The sequence below is a fragment of the Rhinopithecus bieti genome, unplaced genomic scaffold (assembly GCF_001698545.2).
Source record: "Rhinopithecus bieti isolate Rb0 unplaced genomic scaffold, ASM169854v2 scaffold_17184, whole genome shotgun sequence".
In the NCBI taxonomy this organism is placed as follows: domain Eukaryota; kingdom Metazoa; phylum Chordata; class Mammalia; order Primates; family Cercopithecidae; genus Rhinopithecus; species Rhinopithecus bieti.
In genome coordinates this window covers 1,843,727-1,863,017 of record NW_016809106.1, presented here as the reverse complement: position 1 = coordinate 1,863,017, position 19,291 = coordinate 1,843,727, and the positions used below count along the sequence as shown (strand labels likewise).

At 41.4% G+C, this 19,291-nt stretch overlaps 1 protein-coding gene across 3 annotated transcripts in view; it reads right to left on the bottom strand.

Annotated features, from left to right (window-relative positions):
* Positions 1 to 19,291, bottom strand: part of CTNND2 (catenin delta 2) — a 414,955-nt gene that overhangs the window by 97,008 nt on the left and 298,656 nt on the right. For 2 of the 3 annotated variants that reach the window (XM_017888565.1, XM_017888568.1), the window contains exons 10-11: positions 16,070 to 16,144; positions 14,888 to 15,038 (exon numbers count right to left, since the gene is read on the bottom strand). In XM_017888565.1, the coding sequence (XP_017744054.1) occupies positions 14,888 to 15,038; positions 16,070 to 16,144 (226 nt within the window). The remainder of the gene's footprint in view (positions 1 to 14,887; positions 15,039 to 16,069; positions 16,145 to 19,291) is intronic. The other variant, XM_017888566.1, reaches the window with a different exon arrangement.

Here is a 19,291-nt window from a genome sequence, read left to right as displayed (position 1 = left end):
TGGGGGGGCGTCGGGGGGCGGGAGGGGAAGCAGCACCTCCAACCCTGTGGTCTAACCAGCTTGGTCACATGTAGACATCCTGAATGGTGAGGGATTTACACACCTTGAGTAGGGTAGGAAACCCTGTCCCTATTGAAGAATTGAGAGAGTCCCTGGAGGCTTCCCAGACGCCTATACAATTGTCAATGTTATATTTGCGTTTTACTGTTTTCAAGCAGCTCTTTAAACCCATCCTCTTGATTAAATTGGTCTTCAAATGTAAGGGGCTTTATTAAGTGGAAAGGTAGAGTCTTTTGCTGAACTGAAGAGGCTCATGATATCTTCATCGAAGTGTGTGTTGTGAAAGATTATATTAAAATAATACCACTTGATATTCCTACTCTCTCTCTATACAGTATTTGCAACAATTTAAGCTGCATTTTCACTCTAGGGATCAATGACATTAGTGGCAATGTTGGCTGAAGTTGGCTGTTCCATTAGCAGCAACTATCTATTACACAAATAATATCAAGAGGAAGTTTGGGTCAGCAATTTCTGGAACAAATTTTTTGTCTTCTCTAATCAGAGAATGGAATATCTCAGAGGAAAAATACTCTTAGGTTTAAACTTTAATAATTATAAACTATTTCAAAACTGGAAGAAGACAATTTTCAAAAGATTAGCAGGCAATTTTATTTATGGTGGGTTTCACAGAATCAAATCAGTGGTTCTCAACCTCAGCTATACTTCAGCATCCCTCAGGGAGCCTCAAAACAAGTACTCATATCTAGGCGGCTCTGGGTCAGGCTCAGGTGATTCCAGTGTGCATCCAACTTTAAGAATGGTGGTCTTTAAAAAGGACTTTTGTCTGCTTCGGTTTGCATAGTAAAATAAAGCATGTAGTTCTGATTTTGTAAGTTTGTGATAGTGGTGTGTTCAAGTTAGGGAAAGAGAGTGAGGGTAAGTAGGTCTCAGTTATAAAAGATGCTCTGGTATAGGTTTTAATGGCAAACTGATTTAAATTACTTAGGAAATCTATGTATGACAACAAAAAATTTGGTTTATAAAACCACAATATTATGACTTCGACCTATTATGCATTCCAACATAACTTAATAAGAATCTGCTAGACGACAGAACAGATCCGTTCTGGGGGTTATAGTAACAAAGAAGGAAGATGCTGTCTGTGTTCCCACAGAGCTCATATTCTAGCAGAACAGTAACTCTGCAACAAGGATCTTCATCACAACATTAACACAATGCTAGGCATAGTGGGGCTTTCAAAAGAAGCACAAAAAGTAAAAGTAAGAATCGAGAAAGGTATTGTTCTTATTCCTAAAGAGTGACCAGGTTAGATGAGGAGATGACACTACTCACATGAGTCATCGTGAACTTACATGAGTGTTGTACACAGCATTCCTTAAATCCCTTACGTGCCAAACTTGGGGGGTATACAGATTAACACAAAAAAGTGTAAATAGGGCAAAAGTAAATAAATCCAGAGTACTCACAGAAGCTTGTAAAAAGGGTAGGGCCTGAATTTGTCTTGGAAGACAGGTTAGGAGTAGATAGGAAAGGAGGTGAAAGAGCCATCAGGGTGGGGAAATGGCTGCTGTGAGCCATCTTAGTGAGTTACAATGAAAATGTTATCTGTAGGGACAGAGGAGAGAGTGTCCAATTGGAAAGGAGGCTGTGAACTCAGAAATGGTACATATTGAGGATAGATAGAGACAGTGGATGTAAAATTGTAAAATTATACAAGGCCTGAAAAATATAGGTAGTGCAATGATCCAAAAAGCTGGCAGCTGAGCTTCACAGCAGAGAGGGAAAAAAAGGAGAGAGAGAGAGAGAGGGAGAAAGAGAGAGCGAGAGAAAGAGATCTTATATGGCTCAGAAAACTGATAACTGGGCAATAGTATACGGAGTATAGAGAAATCTTTGGAATCTATAGGTGCTCACCTTCTGAGCCTAATTGCAGATTAAATACTGATCATGCTCTTGAAACATTTGAATTCAGTGGTAAACTGAATTTAACTGAAGCTACAACGGGGCTGAGTTTAATTAAAGCCCAGACATAGTTAAAGCATGCATTAGATTGACTCAGCCCTCTACCTTAGGAAACCCATGGATGAAATTAGGTGCTTTTTAGGAGGAAGGAATTACTGACCTCAGTCTATTCAAATCTTTCAACATAAAACATCTGGCATACAATAACAAATCACAAGACTTGCAAAGAAGTAAGACAATATGACCAAAAATTAAGAGAAACTAAATTTATCATAGGCAAATCCACAATAATATAGATGTTAGAATATGTAGATAAGGACTTTATCTGTGATATATTTGTTAAATTATCTAGTGAGATAATGGACAACATGCATGAAAAAAATTAAATTCAGCAGAGAAATGGAAACTATAAGAAATAACCAAATTGAAATTCTAGAATTGGAAAATACAGTATCAGACAGGAAGGATTTATATAATGGCCTTTATAAAGGATTGAAAATAGCACATGGAAGGACCAGTGAGTTTAAAGATAGATTACTAGAAATTATCAAAACTAAAGCAAAAAGTGAAAATGAAGAATAAAAAAGTCTTAAACAGAGGCTATAAGACCTACCTGCAGGATAGTATCATGTAGTGTAATATACATCTAATTGAATTCCCAGAAAGACAGGGAAGTGAGATAGGGGTAGAGGAAATACGAGAATCAATAATGATCAAGTATCTTAAAAGCAGGTAGTATAAAAACACATACTCAGGAAACAACAGTAACAACTGACTTCTCATCAAAAGCTATGGAAACCGTAAGACAATAGAGCAATATCTTTGAAGTGCTGAAAAAAAAATATTCTCAGAATTCTACTAAGTAGAGATATCCTTTGTGGATGGAGGCAACTAAAGACATTTTCAAAATGGTACAAAGCTGAGAGAATTTATCTTCAGCAGACCTGCACTATAAAAAGTGCTGAACGGGTTTCTTCAGGCAGAAGGGAAATTATATCAGGTTTATACAAGTTTATCCTGGATTGCAGGAAGAAATGAAGAGCACCTGAAATAAAATGGAGGAGAGGTCTTAGATATAGTGTGTATACGGAGAGGGAAAAGGAGGAGTGCGCAGGGGAGGGGAAGAAGGAGAAGGAAGGGAAGGGAGGGGAGAGGAGAGGGGGAGAGGACAAAAAGATCCAGGACACAGAAGTGACGTAAAGTGGAGAAGACAAGGGCAAAGAGGGGAGAAAAATGGAGAAGGAAAAGAGTAGGACGAACACTAGGAAAGTTTTATCCTAGGAACCAAAATACGTGAATGTGCCAAATGCTGCTGGAAGGTTCCAGCAAGTTTGGAAGAGAGACATACCTAACGCACTAAGAAGCACAAAGGCTCTTGGGGGCCTCAATAAAAATTTTTATTAAGAAAAAAATCTGGGCTGGGCACAGTGGCTCACACCTGTAATCCCAGCACTTTGGGAGGTTGAGGCGGGCAGATGGCTTAAGGTTGGGAGTTCAAGACCAGTCTGGCCAGCATGGCAACACCTTGTCTCTACTATGAATATAAAAATTAGCCAGGCATGGTGGCCCAGATACCCAGGTGGCTGAGGCATGAGAATCGTTTGAATCCCAGAGGCTGAGGTTGCAGTGAGCTGAGATTGCATTACTGTACCCCTGAGTGACAGAGCTTGAGTGACAGAGTGAAACCCTGTCTCAAAAAATGTTTTCTAAAAAAAGAAAAAAAATTGAGGCAGCAGAGTTCATTTTGTGTCATTCACATCAGGAAACACTGACTAGTCTGTAATTGGAGTACTTTGCAAAGGTAAGCGTGGCAGTACTGATGTGGGAGAGGGGAGTGCAGACTGGGTAAAAAGGGATGGAAGGCAGGAACCCCCATAGGGTGCTATGTGTGTGTCCTGGGCTTGCCATGCTATGGGCTAAAACTGAAAAGTAAAACGCAGAGGGGTAGTAAAGAGAACTGAAGAAACTCCTTGGCAAAGTATCAATAAGAGACTATACTTGGTTTACTCACTTGGGATAAAGAAAAGGAAGAAAAGAAGACAATAAAAGTTTCTGTTCATTTCTATCACTGAGACAAGAAGGCCAAGTACAAAGCGGGGTTTGTGTTCGGATCTGAGGAAGAAAGGAGATGGTGACTTGAAAATTAAACTTACTGAGTTTCTGACATTTGAAGAGGAATAAGGTCACTCACATAGACACTGGGGGTATTAGTCTGTGGAGTTAATAGTCAATTAAAATGTAATACCACTAGCTTCTATTCCATCACTATAACTTTCCTTTCTGACCAATAAATTAGACCAATAAATTGAGACTGTTCAAGTCTCAAGGTGAGGACCACAGAGATTTTTATCTTTTGATCTGTCTTGAGCTTTGAATAACCTCTAATGTTAATGTTGCAATATTAGTGAGTTTTAATTAAAAGTAACACACTGCACATTAACACATACGTGCAGCAGCCCAGGCTATAATGCCTCCAGTTCAGTTGCCTCTATCAAATGATAAGAAAGATACACTTCGGGTTTAAAGGCTATTACATGCTTAGGAAATAAGCCACCCTATGCTTCAAATCCATTCATTTTACCTGACATTGCTTAAATACATTATAATACAAGAAATTGAATAGGAAAATTTTGTTTTAACTTAAAAAAACCAAGCTTCCCAAATGGACAGTACATTGTTATGAACTTTCTGGTTATGAGAGAAACAATGTCTGAATTTCAGCTAATTTTCTTGAATGAACTTTCAGGACATTTTCATGAGGAGCTGTTGGGAATTGCTTGATTCTCTCACTCAATGTCCCTTTGACTGGAGTCTGGCAGGATGAACAACATGAGCTTTTTTCTTCTTCAGGCAATCGGTTTGGGAGCAGAATCTGTGCCTACTGCTTGTGCCAGGTCACAGACCAGCATCCCTCATCCGGCCTCAGGCTGCCCAGACACTGGCGGGGCTGCATCTCTAGGCTTCTGTCTCCTTCCTGGTTTCCTGGTGTATGCCCGGAGGACTTGCGGTGCCCTTCCTGCTAGACTGGTGTCCCCTCCCTGCTGTCTGCCTCCTTCTCTTCTGCCTTATGTGCCCCCCAGGGCAGCACCACTGGCCCATCTGATTGATGGCACCAGCCTGGAGCCTTCCTTTTAGCTGAAACCCAATTACAGCCATCCTTGTCTGCTCCGTAATTTTTTGAGATCCAGTATAACAAATATAATCAAACATCAGCCAGGACAAGTTAAAGAGAATTCATCTTTAAACTTTTAAACTCTTTTCTAATCCATTACTTTTTAGTATTCAAGAGTAAAAATAATAATTTCTTTCCACCTGATTGAGACTTTTGTTTTCAACAAGGAGAGAAGATAGCAGTCCACACATAGAAGGGAATTCAATGTAAAACATTATCCTGTGAAAGTCTCTTTTCTATTTTTATATTCTCAAGATTTGGTTGTGGTATTTGAGGAGAGCCATTTCATTTCTCATGCATCCTGTTCTCTAAAGCTTTTCTTCGGAAACTGTTTGGCCAGGCATAAAATGAATACCTAAACAGTCCAGATAAAGTTAGGTCAGCTCTCCCTCTCTTGCTCTCTTTCTTTGAGGTCTCTAAGCCTTTGGGCAGAAGTCCTAAATTTGAATCAACTGGAAATGTTTCAATTTTGCCTTTTTTCCCACATGGAATATATCCAAGGGACAAATCATTAATTATTATTTAATAAAATAATTATTGGCTTTTCAATTTATTTACAAGTTCCCTTTTAAGGAATTCTTATCTTCCAGACCCAGCTGCCAAAATTCCCTAACAGGTGTCCCAAGTTAATTAACAAAGAACCCATGGCTTCACCGAAAAGGGAGGCAGCCTTCATGAAATTAGGTTCTGGGGTTTAGGAGATGGGAGCTGCAATAGGCACCTAATCTGAAGATACAATGTTCGAGCCAAAGTACAGAGCTTGCCTTCTGCCTAAAATGTGGCTTGTGAAATCAAGTTATTAAAACAATCCAGCAGAGAAGCAGAGAGAGCTCCAACAAATCACCTTGCCTAAGAAATCAGGTTTCTTTTTAAAATACTAATTGAAATTGCAAGTGTTCTAATTAAAACGACATCTGTCTGGGTCTGAAGAAACATGTTTCAAAAAGCAGAGAAGATGTGTCTCTAAAATTTCCTCATATCTACTTAATAAAGTGAACTTACATATTTCCAGTACTAAAAACAGCATGTTGCCTTCCTGGGTTGCACTGGCATTTCCACAGCCTTGTAGCTTTCCCTGGACGGAGGTGGGATTTGTCCAGGCTCAAGAACACAAGTAAAGATGGTGCCTGTGGTGATCAGTGACCCTCAAGAGTCTGTTCCCCTGAATGGAGTGCCCATATCCCAGAGTGTTTTGTCACGTGCCAGTCATTAGCATGCGATGCAAAATAATAAAACACAGAGGCAACCATTTTAAGTGATAGCAATCTAAATGTTTTTTAGAGCCCTCTGTTTTTCAGTTTTGCCAGCAGACAATGGGGATGCAATGTGATACTGTGAGCACGGAGAGGATACTGACTCGGGTGCGTTTCAATCCTAGATTGCGGAATTTAGACCGACTTTGAGGAATGATGTCCTGAGTATCATTTGTAACCGTTTGTCATGGAAGTGGAGACATGGCTATCAGGATCTGTTCATTCCCCAGCTCATGCTCTGGTCATCGAGGGTTTGGTTAACAGGTATCTCAAAGCTTCGATGAAGAGCAGTGTTTCCAGGTTTAGAATTCCCAGGTTCCGTTGCGAGATGAGTAAATAAAAGAAAATCTTTATAAAGCTTTATATCTAACATTCAGGACAGTATTGATATAAGGAAGATTTTCCCTGTTCTCCCCACCCCTCACTCCAGTTCTCCAAAGGAAAACACATTTCTCACTAAGTAAAGACCTGGCATGGAGGAAGGAGTATTGTAATTCTATGGGTATCAGCATTTTCTTTATTCCGTCTTTATTTTCACTCAAAGACAGAACATTTTTATGTTGTTCTTTAAATATCACCAGGAATCTTTGTCCAGAAACAGTCTTTACAATGTGCAGATCAAATCTTTTATTTGAATATTTAAAACATTTTGGTAAGTAAAGGAAGCTTGAAAGGATGGCCCTAATTCCCCCTGCCCACTCCTGACCTCCTTAACCCCCCAAATGAAAGAAAAGGATGATCTAAAGACCCATGTGGGGAAAGGAATAGCAATGATTTTTACTACTTAAAAAAGAAAAAACTCCCAGGCAAGAAACTACCCTTATTTTGTTCCTCATTTCATTCACGTGGAAAATCATGAGTTGTGTGCTGCTTGCTATACAGGGGGGCGCTGTGTAGTGCCCTTCCCTTCCATCTCTCCTGGTGGATGCCTGTGTTTGGGAAGCAGCAGATTCCCCCTAGGAAATGGTCCTATCCTGACTCCAGAGAAGGTCAGATCCTGTCTTGTGCTCCTTTTGAGGTTGGAATGGGGAGAGAGGGCATTGCCTGGACAGAAGCTCAGCTAGTTGGTAAAGTGAAAAGAAAGCCCAATGTGAAAAGTGGATTATAGAATAGGAACATATGAGGGTGTCAGTCAAAGGAAGATTCATACACATCCTCCCCAATGTGGTGAAGCAGCCATCCCAATGGGAGCAGAATGTAGGGAAACAGTCCTGCAAAGCACAGGAGGATGAGGCCAAAGGATGATGGCAAACTGGGAAAGGGCCAGGCTCACGACACAGAGGATAGGCCCTTCTCTTCAGCCTCAGGAGGGTGCTGAGAGGATGCTCGCAGCATCCCAGCCCTGGCTCGCCTGCTGGAAACTGTGGCAAGCCGCCACCACCAGGGCAGTCAGGGGAAGGGCTCTGCGAGCTCTGCCAGTACCCGCAGGGATGCAGTGGCCCCGCCAACACGAAGCTTTGGCAGTGATTGAATCGCACACAGAAAGCATTACTATTTCCTTCCCAATCTCAAGCCTCTTCCACAGTGGCAGCAGAATGAGTTTGATTAGAGTCTGGATTTGAGAGAGCATCTAAGCTGTATTTCTTTCCTCTGTTCCCTGGACACCGTAGAAAGAGACAGACACGGACATCCCCCTACCCCTTCCTCTATTTGGATTCCCCAGACCTCCTCCAGATCTGCTCTTTGAATAAATACACTGTGTTATTTATCCACCAGTTAATTCATTCATCAACTACATACCGAGTGCTTGTTATGAGCATAGCAAAGTGCTAGACACTCTCAGACATAAAAATAAATACATCACCTGATGCCTGCTTATTGTTTCCTTTGGGGAAGACATGCATACACAAAAAAACATAAGAGACAATGTGAGGATAAAATTCACACAATGGAAATCCAAAATAAGCGAGAAGGTTTCTTATCAAATAGGTGCTGCCCACTTCATCTCTGGGTGCAGGGAGTAGCCTTTATCAGGAAAGGCCACTGCAAGGTGGGCATTGAATGGTGATGGCAGGTAGTAAATGCAGGCTCATGTATGCTTTAAGTGTTGGCTTCTTTGAGTTTGTTTGTTGGCAGAGAGGATGGGATTTGCCTAAAATAAAGGTCTGCCATCTACACCAGGAACTGTCCACGTGCTGAAATGGGTGGCATTTTGCTAAACTTTTTGTTGAAGCAATACAATATTGTTTGCTCTTTTCACTGAAGCTAATTATTATCATTCCTTTTTTAAACCTTCCATACTCAGAAGGATAATTAACATTTTTTGAAGGTTGCAAAGAAATGTATGGATGTGCATTAACCTTGGCTACTATTCCATGCCAGTAGGAAGAAAACAAAGATCTATCTATAGCGTACTTATCGCTGGTTCCCAGAGACAGACACATAACTGTGGAAATAGCCCAAATAGAAAGCCAAGGGAGAGGCAAAGCGTGTTACATTCTGCTAATGGTACTGTATGATTCTCATTAGACCTCATGGGATAGCGTGATTATTGTTCAATAGCCTATTTAGAGTTTCCCTGATAATGGAGTCTAAGAAAGATGAACGATTCCTTAGTTGCAACTGTGGTAGCCTGTCTCCCCCAACCTCTAACTAAAAGAATGATCTAAGAAGAATTCTGTTTTAAACTGAAAATCCAGAACCAATGATGGAAAAGAACTGGATTCTTTCTGAAATCCTGAATGTCTGCATGCATCTAGTAAATTTATGGAGAAAACAAACTGCCTGTTTAATTCTTGGCTTTTTAAATAGAAAACCCCTTTTTAAAGTTAATGTTTTATTTAATTTCCTTAATGTTTTGCTGACTTGGGGGTCATTTTAAGATGATGACCAGGCAGGAAATATTTGTTTCAGTCACTTTTTTTCCAGCAAATATTTATTAAGTCCCTACTATGGATTGGACATTGTTCTAGGCACATGAGATATGCCAGCAAAGAAACAAGAGAACTCTCTGCTCTTAACAGGCTTACCTTACAGTGGAGAAAGATGGGAAAAAAAACCAAGATGAATAAGTAATACGTTTATTAGAAGGTAATTGGGGCTGTGGAGAAAATTAAGCAGGGAAAGGAGCTGAGGGTAAGATTTTAAGTATGGTGGCCAGAAAAGCTTCTCTGGGAAAGACGTGAGTGAAGTGAGGACTGAGCTGCATAAACGCCAAGAGGAAGAGACTCCAGGCAAAGGAAGCAGCAAGTTTAAATTCCCTGAGGCAGGATCTCAGAGCATGTAATACAGGAATCACAGTCAACCAGTGACCGAAGAAAATTTATTGATTTTAAGAGGACTAGGTGGGGTTGGAGAGGTCATAGGGAGCTTCCACATCTGCCCTGCAAAGACTTGATTTTACACTGAGATGAGGAGGGTTTGGTGTGGAGGAGTAACATGCTCTGACTAAGGTTTCAACAGGATGATCTGGTTGCCACTGCAATAGGAGACCATCTAAGGTGAAGGAAGCATAGGGAGACTAGGTAAGGGGGGGCACAGGAATAAGCCAGGAGAGAGATGATGGGAGTTTTGGACCAGAGAGAAAGCAATGAAGATGAAGAGAAGTGTCGGAGATTGGGAAAACTCAGAAGGACAATCAGATTTGTTGACAGATTAGGTATGAGGTGGATTGCATGAGTCAAAGAGGGTGCCAAGGTGTCTGTCCTGGGCCCCTGCAAGAATAACTGGTCATTTTCTGGGGGAAGACTGTGGAAGGGTCAGGTCTGGGAGAGACCTTGGTTGTGGACATGCTATATTTAAGACACTCATAAGACATCCAGTGGAGAGGATGAGCAGACAGACATTGGACACAGGATCTGAGGTTCATGCCGGAGATACCTGTTTGGAGTAACCAGAATACAGATGATCTTCAATGTCATGAAACCATATGATGTCACCCTAGCCTTCTGTGAGAGGTGACAGACAGGAGAGGAGAGGAGGTCCAAGATTAACCTTTCACTGTTCTTCATTCAAAGTCACTGCAGCTTTCTTCTGTGTATGAAGTTCTGTATACCATCTTCCTACAAAAACCACTTGGGTACAGCATTTAAGGTAAAATAGTTAGTAAAAGTCACATTTCCTCTCTCTTAAATACAATCCAATGTTGTTCTTGCTAAGTTCTGCTCTTCTCAGTCAAGAAAAAAATGTATTGATTTCATAAACCTGTGACTTAGATATTTTCCCTTCTACTTTTAAATGACTGGCTTCATTTCCTGTCTGGTGACATTTGATAGTAAAGGTTTAGTTGAACACAGGCAGTATAGTGGTCTAAATGTTCCTGTCTCTGAGAGAAGACTAGATAACTGGCTTTTGAGAAAGAAGAGATGCCTAGGAGCTGGCAAACCAATCAATAGTTCACTATTTTGTTATATTGTAATCCACCAAAAAAACACACACACACACACACACACACACACACACACACACACAAACACACAATACCTAGTAGTTAGTATCCAGGCAGTAGACTGATTAGCTATTGAATTTTTTCAGTTTTTTTGAGAAGGGATAGGATTTTATTGGGAATCCCAGTGCTGTCCTGTCTGAAACAACTGTGCAATGAAAAAAAAAAGTATATGGGAAGAGTATCTTGACCTTTGGAGCTAATGACCTACTTACTTTAGATATACCAAATCTACAAAATTCACAGATAACACTTACATTCAACGCAAACTAAGTGTAAATAGCAAGTTGCAAGCTTATTTCCTGCTGTATAATGTATTACAAGTATGGTGAATCTATTAGACACCGATTTGCAGTCTGGTCTTGCAGTGAATAAAGAAATGACTGAAGACCTGCAAATACTATGGTTATTCTTGGAGGATATGATGGCTATTGTGAAATGGCGGGAGAAAAAGTGGCTGCTTCTCAGGTCATAAAAGGCTTAATATATCACTCTCTGTAATTTGGATAGGGGAAGAACAACCATGTAACTATAGAAACATTTTGCCTGCAACTTGGAGCCACACTTGGTCTTCCAGTTGCCCCAGGAATGGAATCCTGAGCTCTCTGTCTATTGTCACCTAATTTCTCCCAGTTCCCAAGATCACCTGTACCCTTGCCACAGAGGTTGGTACAGCTCCCTTCTGCTGAGCCTCTGGATGCTGCCTACTGATACCTGTTCCCTGTATTCAGGCTGCCGGATTTCATGCTGTCATTGGACTAGTGACCCTACATAAATCATATCCTTAATACCAGATGCCTACCAGCCAGAACAATGGCCTGCGGGGACTGTGTCATCCTCTGAGAGGTTTCAGTAGATTCATCTTTCTCCAGGAGATCAATCAGCCTTAGCCTTAGCACCTTCCTACCTACAGAGGAAGGCATCAGAAGGCCTCTCTGACCTTGGTTCCTACCACTCACCCTGCCAGGTACACAAGGCCCCTTGAAGGCCTGGAGCCCACTGGCCTGCTCCCAGTTCCCTTTCCAGGGGCTGTGTGCAAAGGCTGCCCCTTTAACTTGGATTCTTTTCCCCCCAAATACCTGCATGGCTTCCTGTCTCACCTCCTTTGAGTCTCTATTGTTACTTTCCCAACCACCCCTATCTTCACCTCCCATTGAAAATCACAACCCTAAACTGGATATCCACATATGGAAGAATGAAACTAGACTTTTACATACAAAATCAACTAAAATGGATTCAAGACTTAAACATAAGACCTAAACTATAAAAATTCTAGGAGAAAACATAGGGGAAAACTATATGACACTGGTCTGGGCAATAATGTTTTTGGATTTGACTCCAAAAGCTCATGCAACAAAATAAAAGATAGACAAACGGGATTACATCAAACTAAAAAGCTTCTGCACAGAAAAAAAAATAATGGAATGAAGAGACAACCTACAGATTGGGAGAAAATATTATTAGTAACCAAAAATATAATTATGGGTTGATATCGATCATATATAAAGAATTCAAACAATTCAACAGCAAGAAAACAAATAACCTGATTAAAACATGGGCAAAGGATATGAATAGACATTACTCAAAAGAAGAAATACAAATGGCTAGCAGATATATGAAGAAAGGTTCAATATCACTAAGCAATGCAAATTCAAACCACAATAAGCGATCACCTCACATCTATCAGAACGGTTATTATAAAAAAGATAAAAGATAGCGAGTGTTGGTGAGGATGAAGAGAAAGAGAAACCCTTGTACGCTATTACTGGGAATGTAAATTAGTATAGCCATTACTGTACTGATTAGGAAAACTGTATATAGGTTCTACAAAAAGCTAAATATAGAATTACTGTGTGATCCAGTTATCCCACTTCTGGGTATATATCCAGAGGATCTGGTATCAGTATGTCACAGAACCATTTATAGCTCTCATGTTCTTTGCAGCATTATTCACAATAGTTTATGTACAGAAGCAACCTAAGTGTCCATCAATGGATAAATGAATAAAGAAAATATGGTATATACACAAGGGAATACTCCTCAGCCATAGAAAGGAAGGGAATCCTGTCCCTTACAATAACATGGATGAACCTGGAGGACATTATGCTAAGTGAAATGAGCCACTTACATATGTACACATCCAACATGATCTCACTTAAATGTAGAATCTAAAACAAAGGAATTAATAGAAGCATAGGCTGAGTGCCGATGGCTCATGCCTGTAATTCCAGCACTTTGGGAGGCCGAGGTGGGTGGATTACCTGAGGTCAGGAGTTCGAGACCATCCTGGCCAACATGGTGAGACCCCGCCTCTACTAAAAAATACACAGATTAGTTGGGCATGGTGGCACGTGCCTGTAATCCCAGCTACTCGAGAGGCTGAGGCAGGAGAATTGTTTGAACTTGGGAGGTGGAGGTTACAGTAAGTCAAGATTATGCCACTGCACTCCAGCCTGGGCAACACAGTGAGACCCTGTCACGCACACACACACACACACACACACACACGCTTTGCAGAAGCAGAGGGTAGAATGGTGCTTTTGAGAGACTGAAGGTTAGAGGAATGGGGAGATGTTGGTGGAAGGGTGCAAAGTTTCACTTAAGAAGAATACATTTAAATACAAGACTTATTATGCAACAAGGTGACTAGAGTTAATGTATTTTATATTTCAAAATTGTTAAGGGTAAATTTTCAAATGTTCTCACCAAAGAAAAGATAATTATTTCAGGAGATGAATATGTTAACCAGCTTCATTTAATTAGTTCGCATTGTATGCATTCAGGTTGGGGATCCCTTATCCAAAATGCTTAGAACCAGAAGTGTTTTCGGATGTCTGATGTTTTCGGATTTGGGAATATTTGCAGAATACACACCAGTTAAGAATACTGGTTGAACATCCCTGATCTAAAAATTCAAAATTGGAAATGCTCATTGGAGCAAATTGTTGGCATTCAAAAAATTATGGATTCTGCAGCATTTCAGGTTTCAGACTTCTGGATTAGGGACCCTCAGCCAGTATATCATAGTATCACTTTGTGTTCCATGAATGTCTATGTTTATAACTTAACTAGTTTACCATTAAAGAAACACAATCCTTATGCTAAGTGAAAAAAGTCAGACATAAAGGTCATATGTTCTATGATTCCATTTATACCAAATACCCAGAATAAGAAAATCCATAGACAGAGAGAATATTGATGGTTGCCAGGGGCTGGAGAAGGGGGATGGAGAGTGATTGCTAATGGGTACAGGGTTTGCCTTTGGGGTGATGAAAATGTTTTGAAACTTGATACAGGTGGTGATTGTACAACATTATGAATATCCTAAATGCCACTAAAATGGTAGACTTTAAAGTGGTCAATATGTTATGTGAATATCATGTCAATTACAAATAAAATTGCAGTCTCACTCATTACCCTTTACTCAGCTCCATTGTGTGATTCATTTGTTTCGTTTGCTTTTTGAACATCTCCTTCTCTTGAATGTAAACTCCACAAGGGCAGGCAGGGCTTCCTGTCTGTTTTGCTTACTGATTTAATGTCTGGGCCTAGAACAGGCCTGGAACAAAGCAGGCCATGAGTTTTGTTGAATAGACAGGTGAATGTATTACCTCTTTTGTGCCTTGTTAATAAAAGATCCACTGTATTTCTTGAATACCAAATTAAAGAGAGATAATTTCTTAAATGAATAGGATTAAAGGGCTAGTATGGTCTCATCTAAAATAAATTTAAAATAGAGAGGGGAAGAAAAGTAATCCTATCAGAATTCCTCAGTTCGCTGCATGGGAAACAAACAGCCAGCCTGGCAGAGGTTCAGAGGATTGAGAAAACGGTATCAAGGGCTGAGCACTGAGGTCCTTTTTAATTTGCAAGGATTAGAAATGTCAACAAACATCGCATTTTCCTCTAAATTCTAGAAGATGAATCAGTGCAGTGGATTTAAACTAGAAGGACAGCAGAAACAATGAGGCTGCTAATAAATGCACGGCTTCTGTATAAGCATAGGCTGTGCATATGGGTTCAACCACACCTACCCCGAGAGAAAATATTTTCACTGAACACCTGCGACACTGTGAATCAGGGAGAACATACCGATGAGTTCCTTATTTCTGACGTCCAAGGCCATGTTCCGCAGCGCCGTGGCCACCGCGCACACCACGCGGTCGTTGTCTATTCGGAGCAGCTCCACGAGGATGGGCAGGCCTTTCTCTTTTCGGACAGCGGCTCGGATATATACTGACCACTGCAAAAACAGGGAAGGCGAAGGGCGTTAGAGACAGGGAGAAAACCTGACATGCAAATAGTACATTTGCGTTTTCAGACGAATGCTTACAGGAGCCAAAAAGGTTGAATTACCAAGACCTATTGTAGAATGGGTTGAATCTGTTAGACATGCATTTAAACTTTTTAACTGTATTTTTTGCCTTCAACTTGGGGACAAAGATTTCAGGGTTAATCAGTGAACCACACTAGGTTTCTTTTGTGACACTGTTTTCAGTACTTGAAGTTGAAAGCCATTTGCGTGATGTGTATACTTGATTCTTCAAGATACAGAAGTTTGGGACAAGCAGATGTGGCCAGCGACATTCAGAGAAATAAAACAAGAACCCTGAAAAAGTAGAAAATGAGAATGGGTTGTGTGGGAGTGATTTCTAAAGACAGCTTTGAATTTGGAGATGGGGCACACAGGCGAGTTGCTGAATGTGCTGTCAATAAGTCGTTTGCTGAACAATAAAGAGTCCACTAGTCAGAAATAGGCCGGGGTGGATAAATGTAAATATGACATTGAAAAGCAAGAGTGCACATGGTAAAATGTTTTTTAAAAAACATTAAGGTCAAACTGTATAATGTTCAGGGCCATAATTCAATGTCTTCTTTATAAAGTAGGACATGAAATTTGTTTTGGGTTGGTGGTCGTCAGCCTTAATGGAACACAGGTAATGTGTCATATTAAAATGTCCTTGCAGTATCTAGATGATAAAGCATTCTGATTCACTTAACAGAATGCAGGCCCAGATTTTCAGACATTTGTATGAATGACGTATACTCTTCTACAGTATCCTGGAGAAGAGAGTACAATATAAAAATTAACAAATGTAAGGGTTTCACCTGTTGCAATTTCATTTTGATTTGAGAAAATTACATTCACGCAATGAGGTTGTGGATTCTGTGGTAGGGTCCTCCTGGGGACCAGTCCTTTCCCACCCAGTCCCCCCACCAGGCCCCCTCCGCCCCCCTTCCCCATGGGGCAGGCACCCCAGAGCTGGCTCTCACCTGTGGCAGGCAGGGAGCCCCCTCTGGCAGTGAACGTAGGGCATATGCCATGCCTGCCACATCCTCAGCCCAGCCCTGCATGAAATATGAGATCAAAAAAACAACTTCATCCTGTCCTACATTAGAAGTCACATTCACATAGTTTCTTATCACCATCAACTCACACTGTATGCTTTTCTCTCACCCCTACTTTGTGTCTCAAGCTCTAGGAAGCCTTGAGGGGTGAGGGGAGCAGGTAAAACTCACTAAAGCATCTCTTGGCTGTGGCGATCTATTTGACAGCTCCACTCTTAGGGAGCAAAGAAGTGGAAGGTCAGGAAGTGTCAGACATGACAAAACATTGAGGTTTGCAAACTGCTTCTTGGGATGTGGGAATCTGGAACTGACATCCCTTCCCAGGGAGGAAGCCCTTTCTCCTGGTACAATGCCAATTTCCATCGATGCATTCAACCGGCATGCTGAAACATGACTTCCTCTGGACACATCTGCCTCTCCTACTTCTTGTGCCCTGCTGAGTCTCCAGTCCCCCAGCTTGGAAAAGCCTGGAAATCTGAGTTTATGCAGCCCACTTAATCCTGGGATCTTCCCTAAAACTAAGGAGAGAAGCTAGAAAAAGGAAGAGAATGCAAATCAGGGTGTGGGGTCAACATTGACATATTGCAAAAGGAACATCAACAACAACATCGGGGAGATATTCTTGACCTTCTGGGAGATGGCAGGGGTATTCCTGGCAACTTAGGCAGGCTGATGCATGTGCCCTCAGCCTGGGAGGGAAGAGATGAACTGAGGAAGGTGAGTTCATCTCTTCCCCAGCACCACTTCTTTGCAGGCCCCATGCGACTGGCTTGTATATTTGAGATCTCTTCTAATTCTTAAAACTCCAGGGCGGTCAGCATTTTTATTTTATACACGGGGAAATTTAGGCACAAAGATATTCAATAACCTGCACAGTCACCTGCACTCGACTCTGGGTCCTGTTACTCCATATCTGTCTTTTTTTATGCTGCTGACATTATACCCCCTCTACCATCATCTCATCCCCTCTCCTGTAATCCTTCATGCTTAGTCTCCCAGACACGACCTAGCGTTTCCCTCCATCCTTCCAGACACAGAGGAGAACCTGGCCATATCTGAAATGAGCCAAGAATAAATGGACATAACTTTGTCCTTCTTAGAAGTCCAGCTACTAGCCATACCCCCCAGTGCTGGATGAAAAGGTGATTTGGTATTTGGAGAACAATGGGAATCCTTCAGCTTTGCTGGGAATTGATTTGAGAGCAATAACAACAAAAAGAGGCTACTTAGGACCAAAAATGTGTATGAGATATAGAAACACATTTTTGATATGAGAAATTGGTGAGCAGTGGTGTATTTTCCCTAAGAGAGAAAGGATAACCAGACAATAGATTTGATATTTTTATTGTTGAGGCATAGAAAATAGCTTTCATTTTGAAAGGTTAGTTATGTGTATGTTTGTGTGTATACAGAAGATTTCCAATATTGTCACAGCAAATGAGACCAATTTGCCCAGATTTAGTAGGTCCAATACAAGAAGTCATGTCTAATTGGAATTTCTCGCTTGCGTCAGGAAAGGATCCCTTCTCCTTGCAGGTGATGGGACAAAGCTTTTGCACTCCTCTTCCTGGGGAGAGGCTCGGGCCATTATTTGACCCAAAGAAGTGTTGTCAGCATGGGACAGAGAAGAAGCAGCAAGCATGTATTGTCTAAGGCTAGGGGGCACAGATCAAGGTAAAAGATGGAATATATTTGAAAGAGAATTAGAACAGGGAGAAAATAATTTGCCCTCTCCCTAGTCAATACAGAGCCTCCATGCTGGGGAAATAAAGGATGCAGTTTGGAGAGGAAGCAAGAGATGTGGCAGCACTGTGGGGGCTGCAACCTGATCCCTGGAGTCCTCCTGGACAAGCCCCCCTCCATGGATGAGGGAACTGAGTATGACACCCCCCTTGAAGATGGGAGAATGGAAAGTCCACAGCTCGGCTGCCCTTCTTGGAGGACAGCAGTGGCTGAGCAAGACTCAGTGAAGTGTCCTGTACCATCCCAGAATGGGGGCCACAGGGTAGGAACAGTGACATGGCTTGCTGGGCTGGGGAGGGCTGGGAGGATTCGTGTAGCCCGAGTGTGGCAAGGGGTAGCCGCTGAGGGTGGTCTTGAATGGGTGGGGTGTGTAGGTTAGCTGAGGAGGAGAAATGAAGAACCCAGGGCTGCAGAGGGGTTACTTGGCCAGGAGGGAGGAGACACATCAGTGGAGCACATGGTGGGAGCAGACAGTGCATCTCTGGATTAAGGAGGGGAGGTGGTTGCACCTCAGGGGAGCTCAAAAAGGATGGAGGCAGGTGTGGGCCAAGAGAGGACCCTGGACCGGAGATGGTCCAATCACCAATCACCACATCCTGGAGAAGAGGCCGCATAGAACAGAGTCGATTCCACACTGAGAAAATGGACATCGCACCCTCATCCTCTGTGCAGGACTATACTGGTAAGACCCCCAAGTTTAGCATCAACTGCAGGGGCAGGAGAGGATGAAGGTGCAGAATATAAATGTGGCCACGCTTGAATTTGCCTAGAAATGTTGAGATTCACATTTCTTTCCTTTCTATTTTTTGGCATCAGGCAAATGAGGGCTCAGAGATGAACCTGAAGTGAATTAACAAAGATACTTGCACACAAGTTTGTGTCCCATGAAATTCGTAGTTGTATGTATTGAGAATTTGGTAACAAAGAGAAGTCAATAACTTTTAACCCTTTAAGGCCAGGTTGCCTCATTCTAATGTGGATTTCCAGGGATCTGACTTTTACAAATCCCAGCCCAGTTATGAATACAATTGATGGCCATAATTTTTCCAAAGAGTTCCTCCTTGCTGAAACTGAGGTGATTCTGTGAAGGCTGATTTGTTCCTGAAGGGAGATTAATACTATAATTTAACTTTTCCTCATTGAAATCCTAATAATTTGCTAAATTACAATGACAGTGTTTTCCTTTAAGTACTAAATATTCTCGTCTGAGGCTGAACCCATTACAGTGCTAAAACTCTGAATTTGTTGATTAATTCTCTATATTCTAAAAGTACTCTTGTGTTGGAAGTATAGTCTGCAATTAAATGACTGTCAGTTACATGATCATTTGTCCATTAACTTTCTTTATCAAATTAGCCATTTCCTCACTTTTTCTTTTAGCAAGGTAAAGTCAAATTTTTTTTT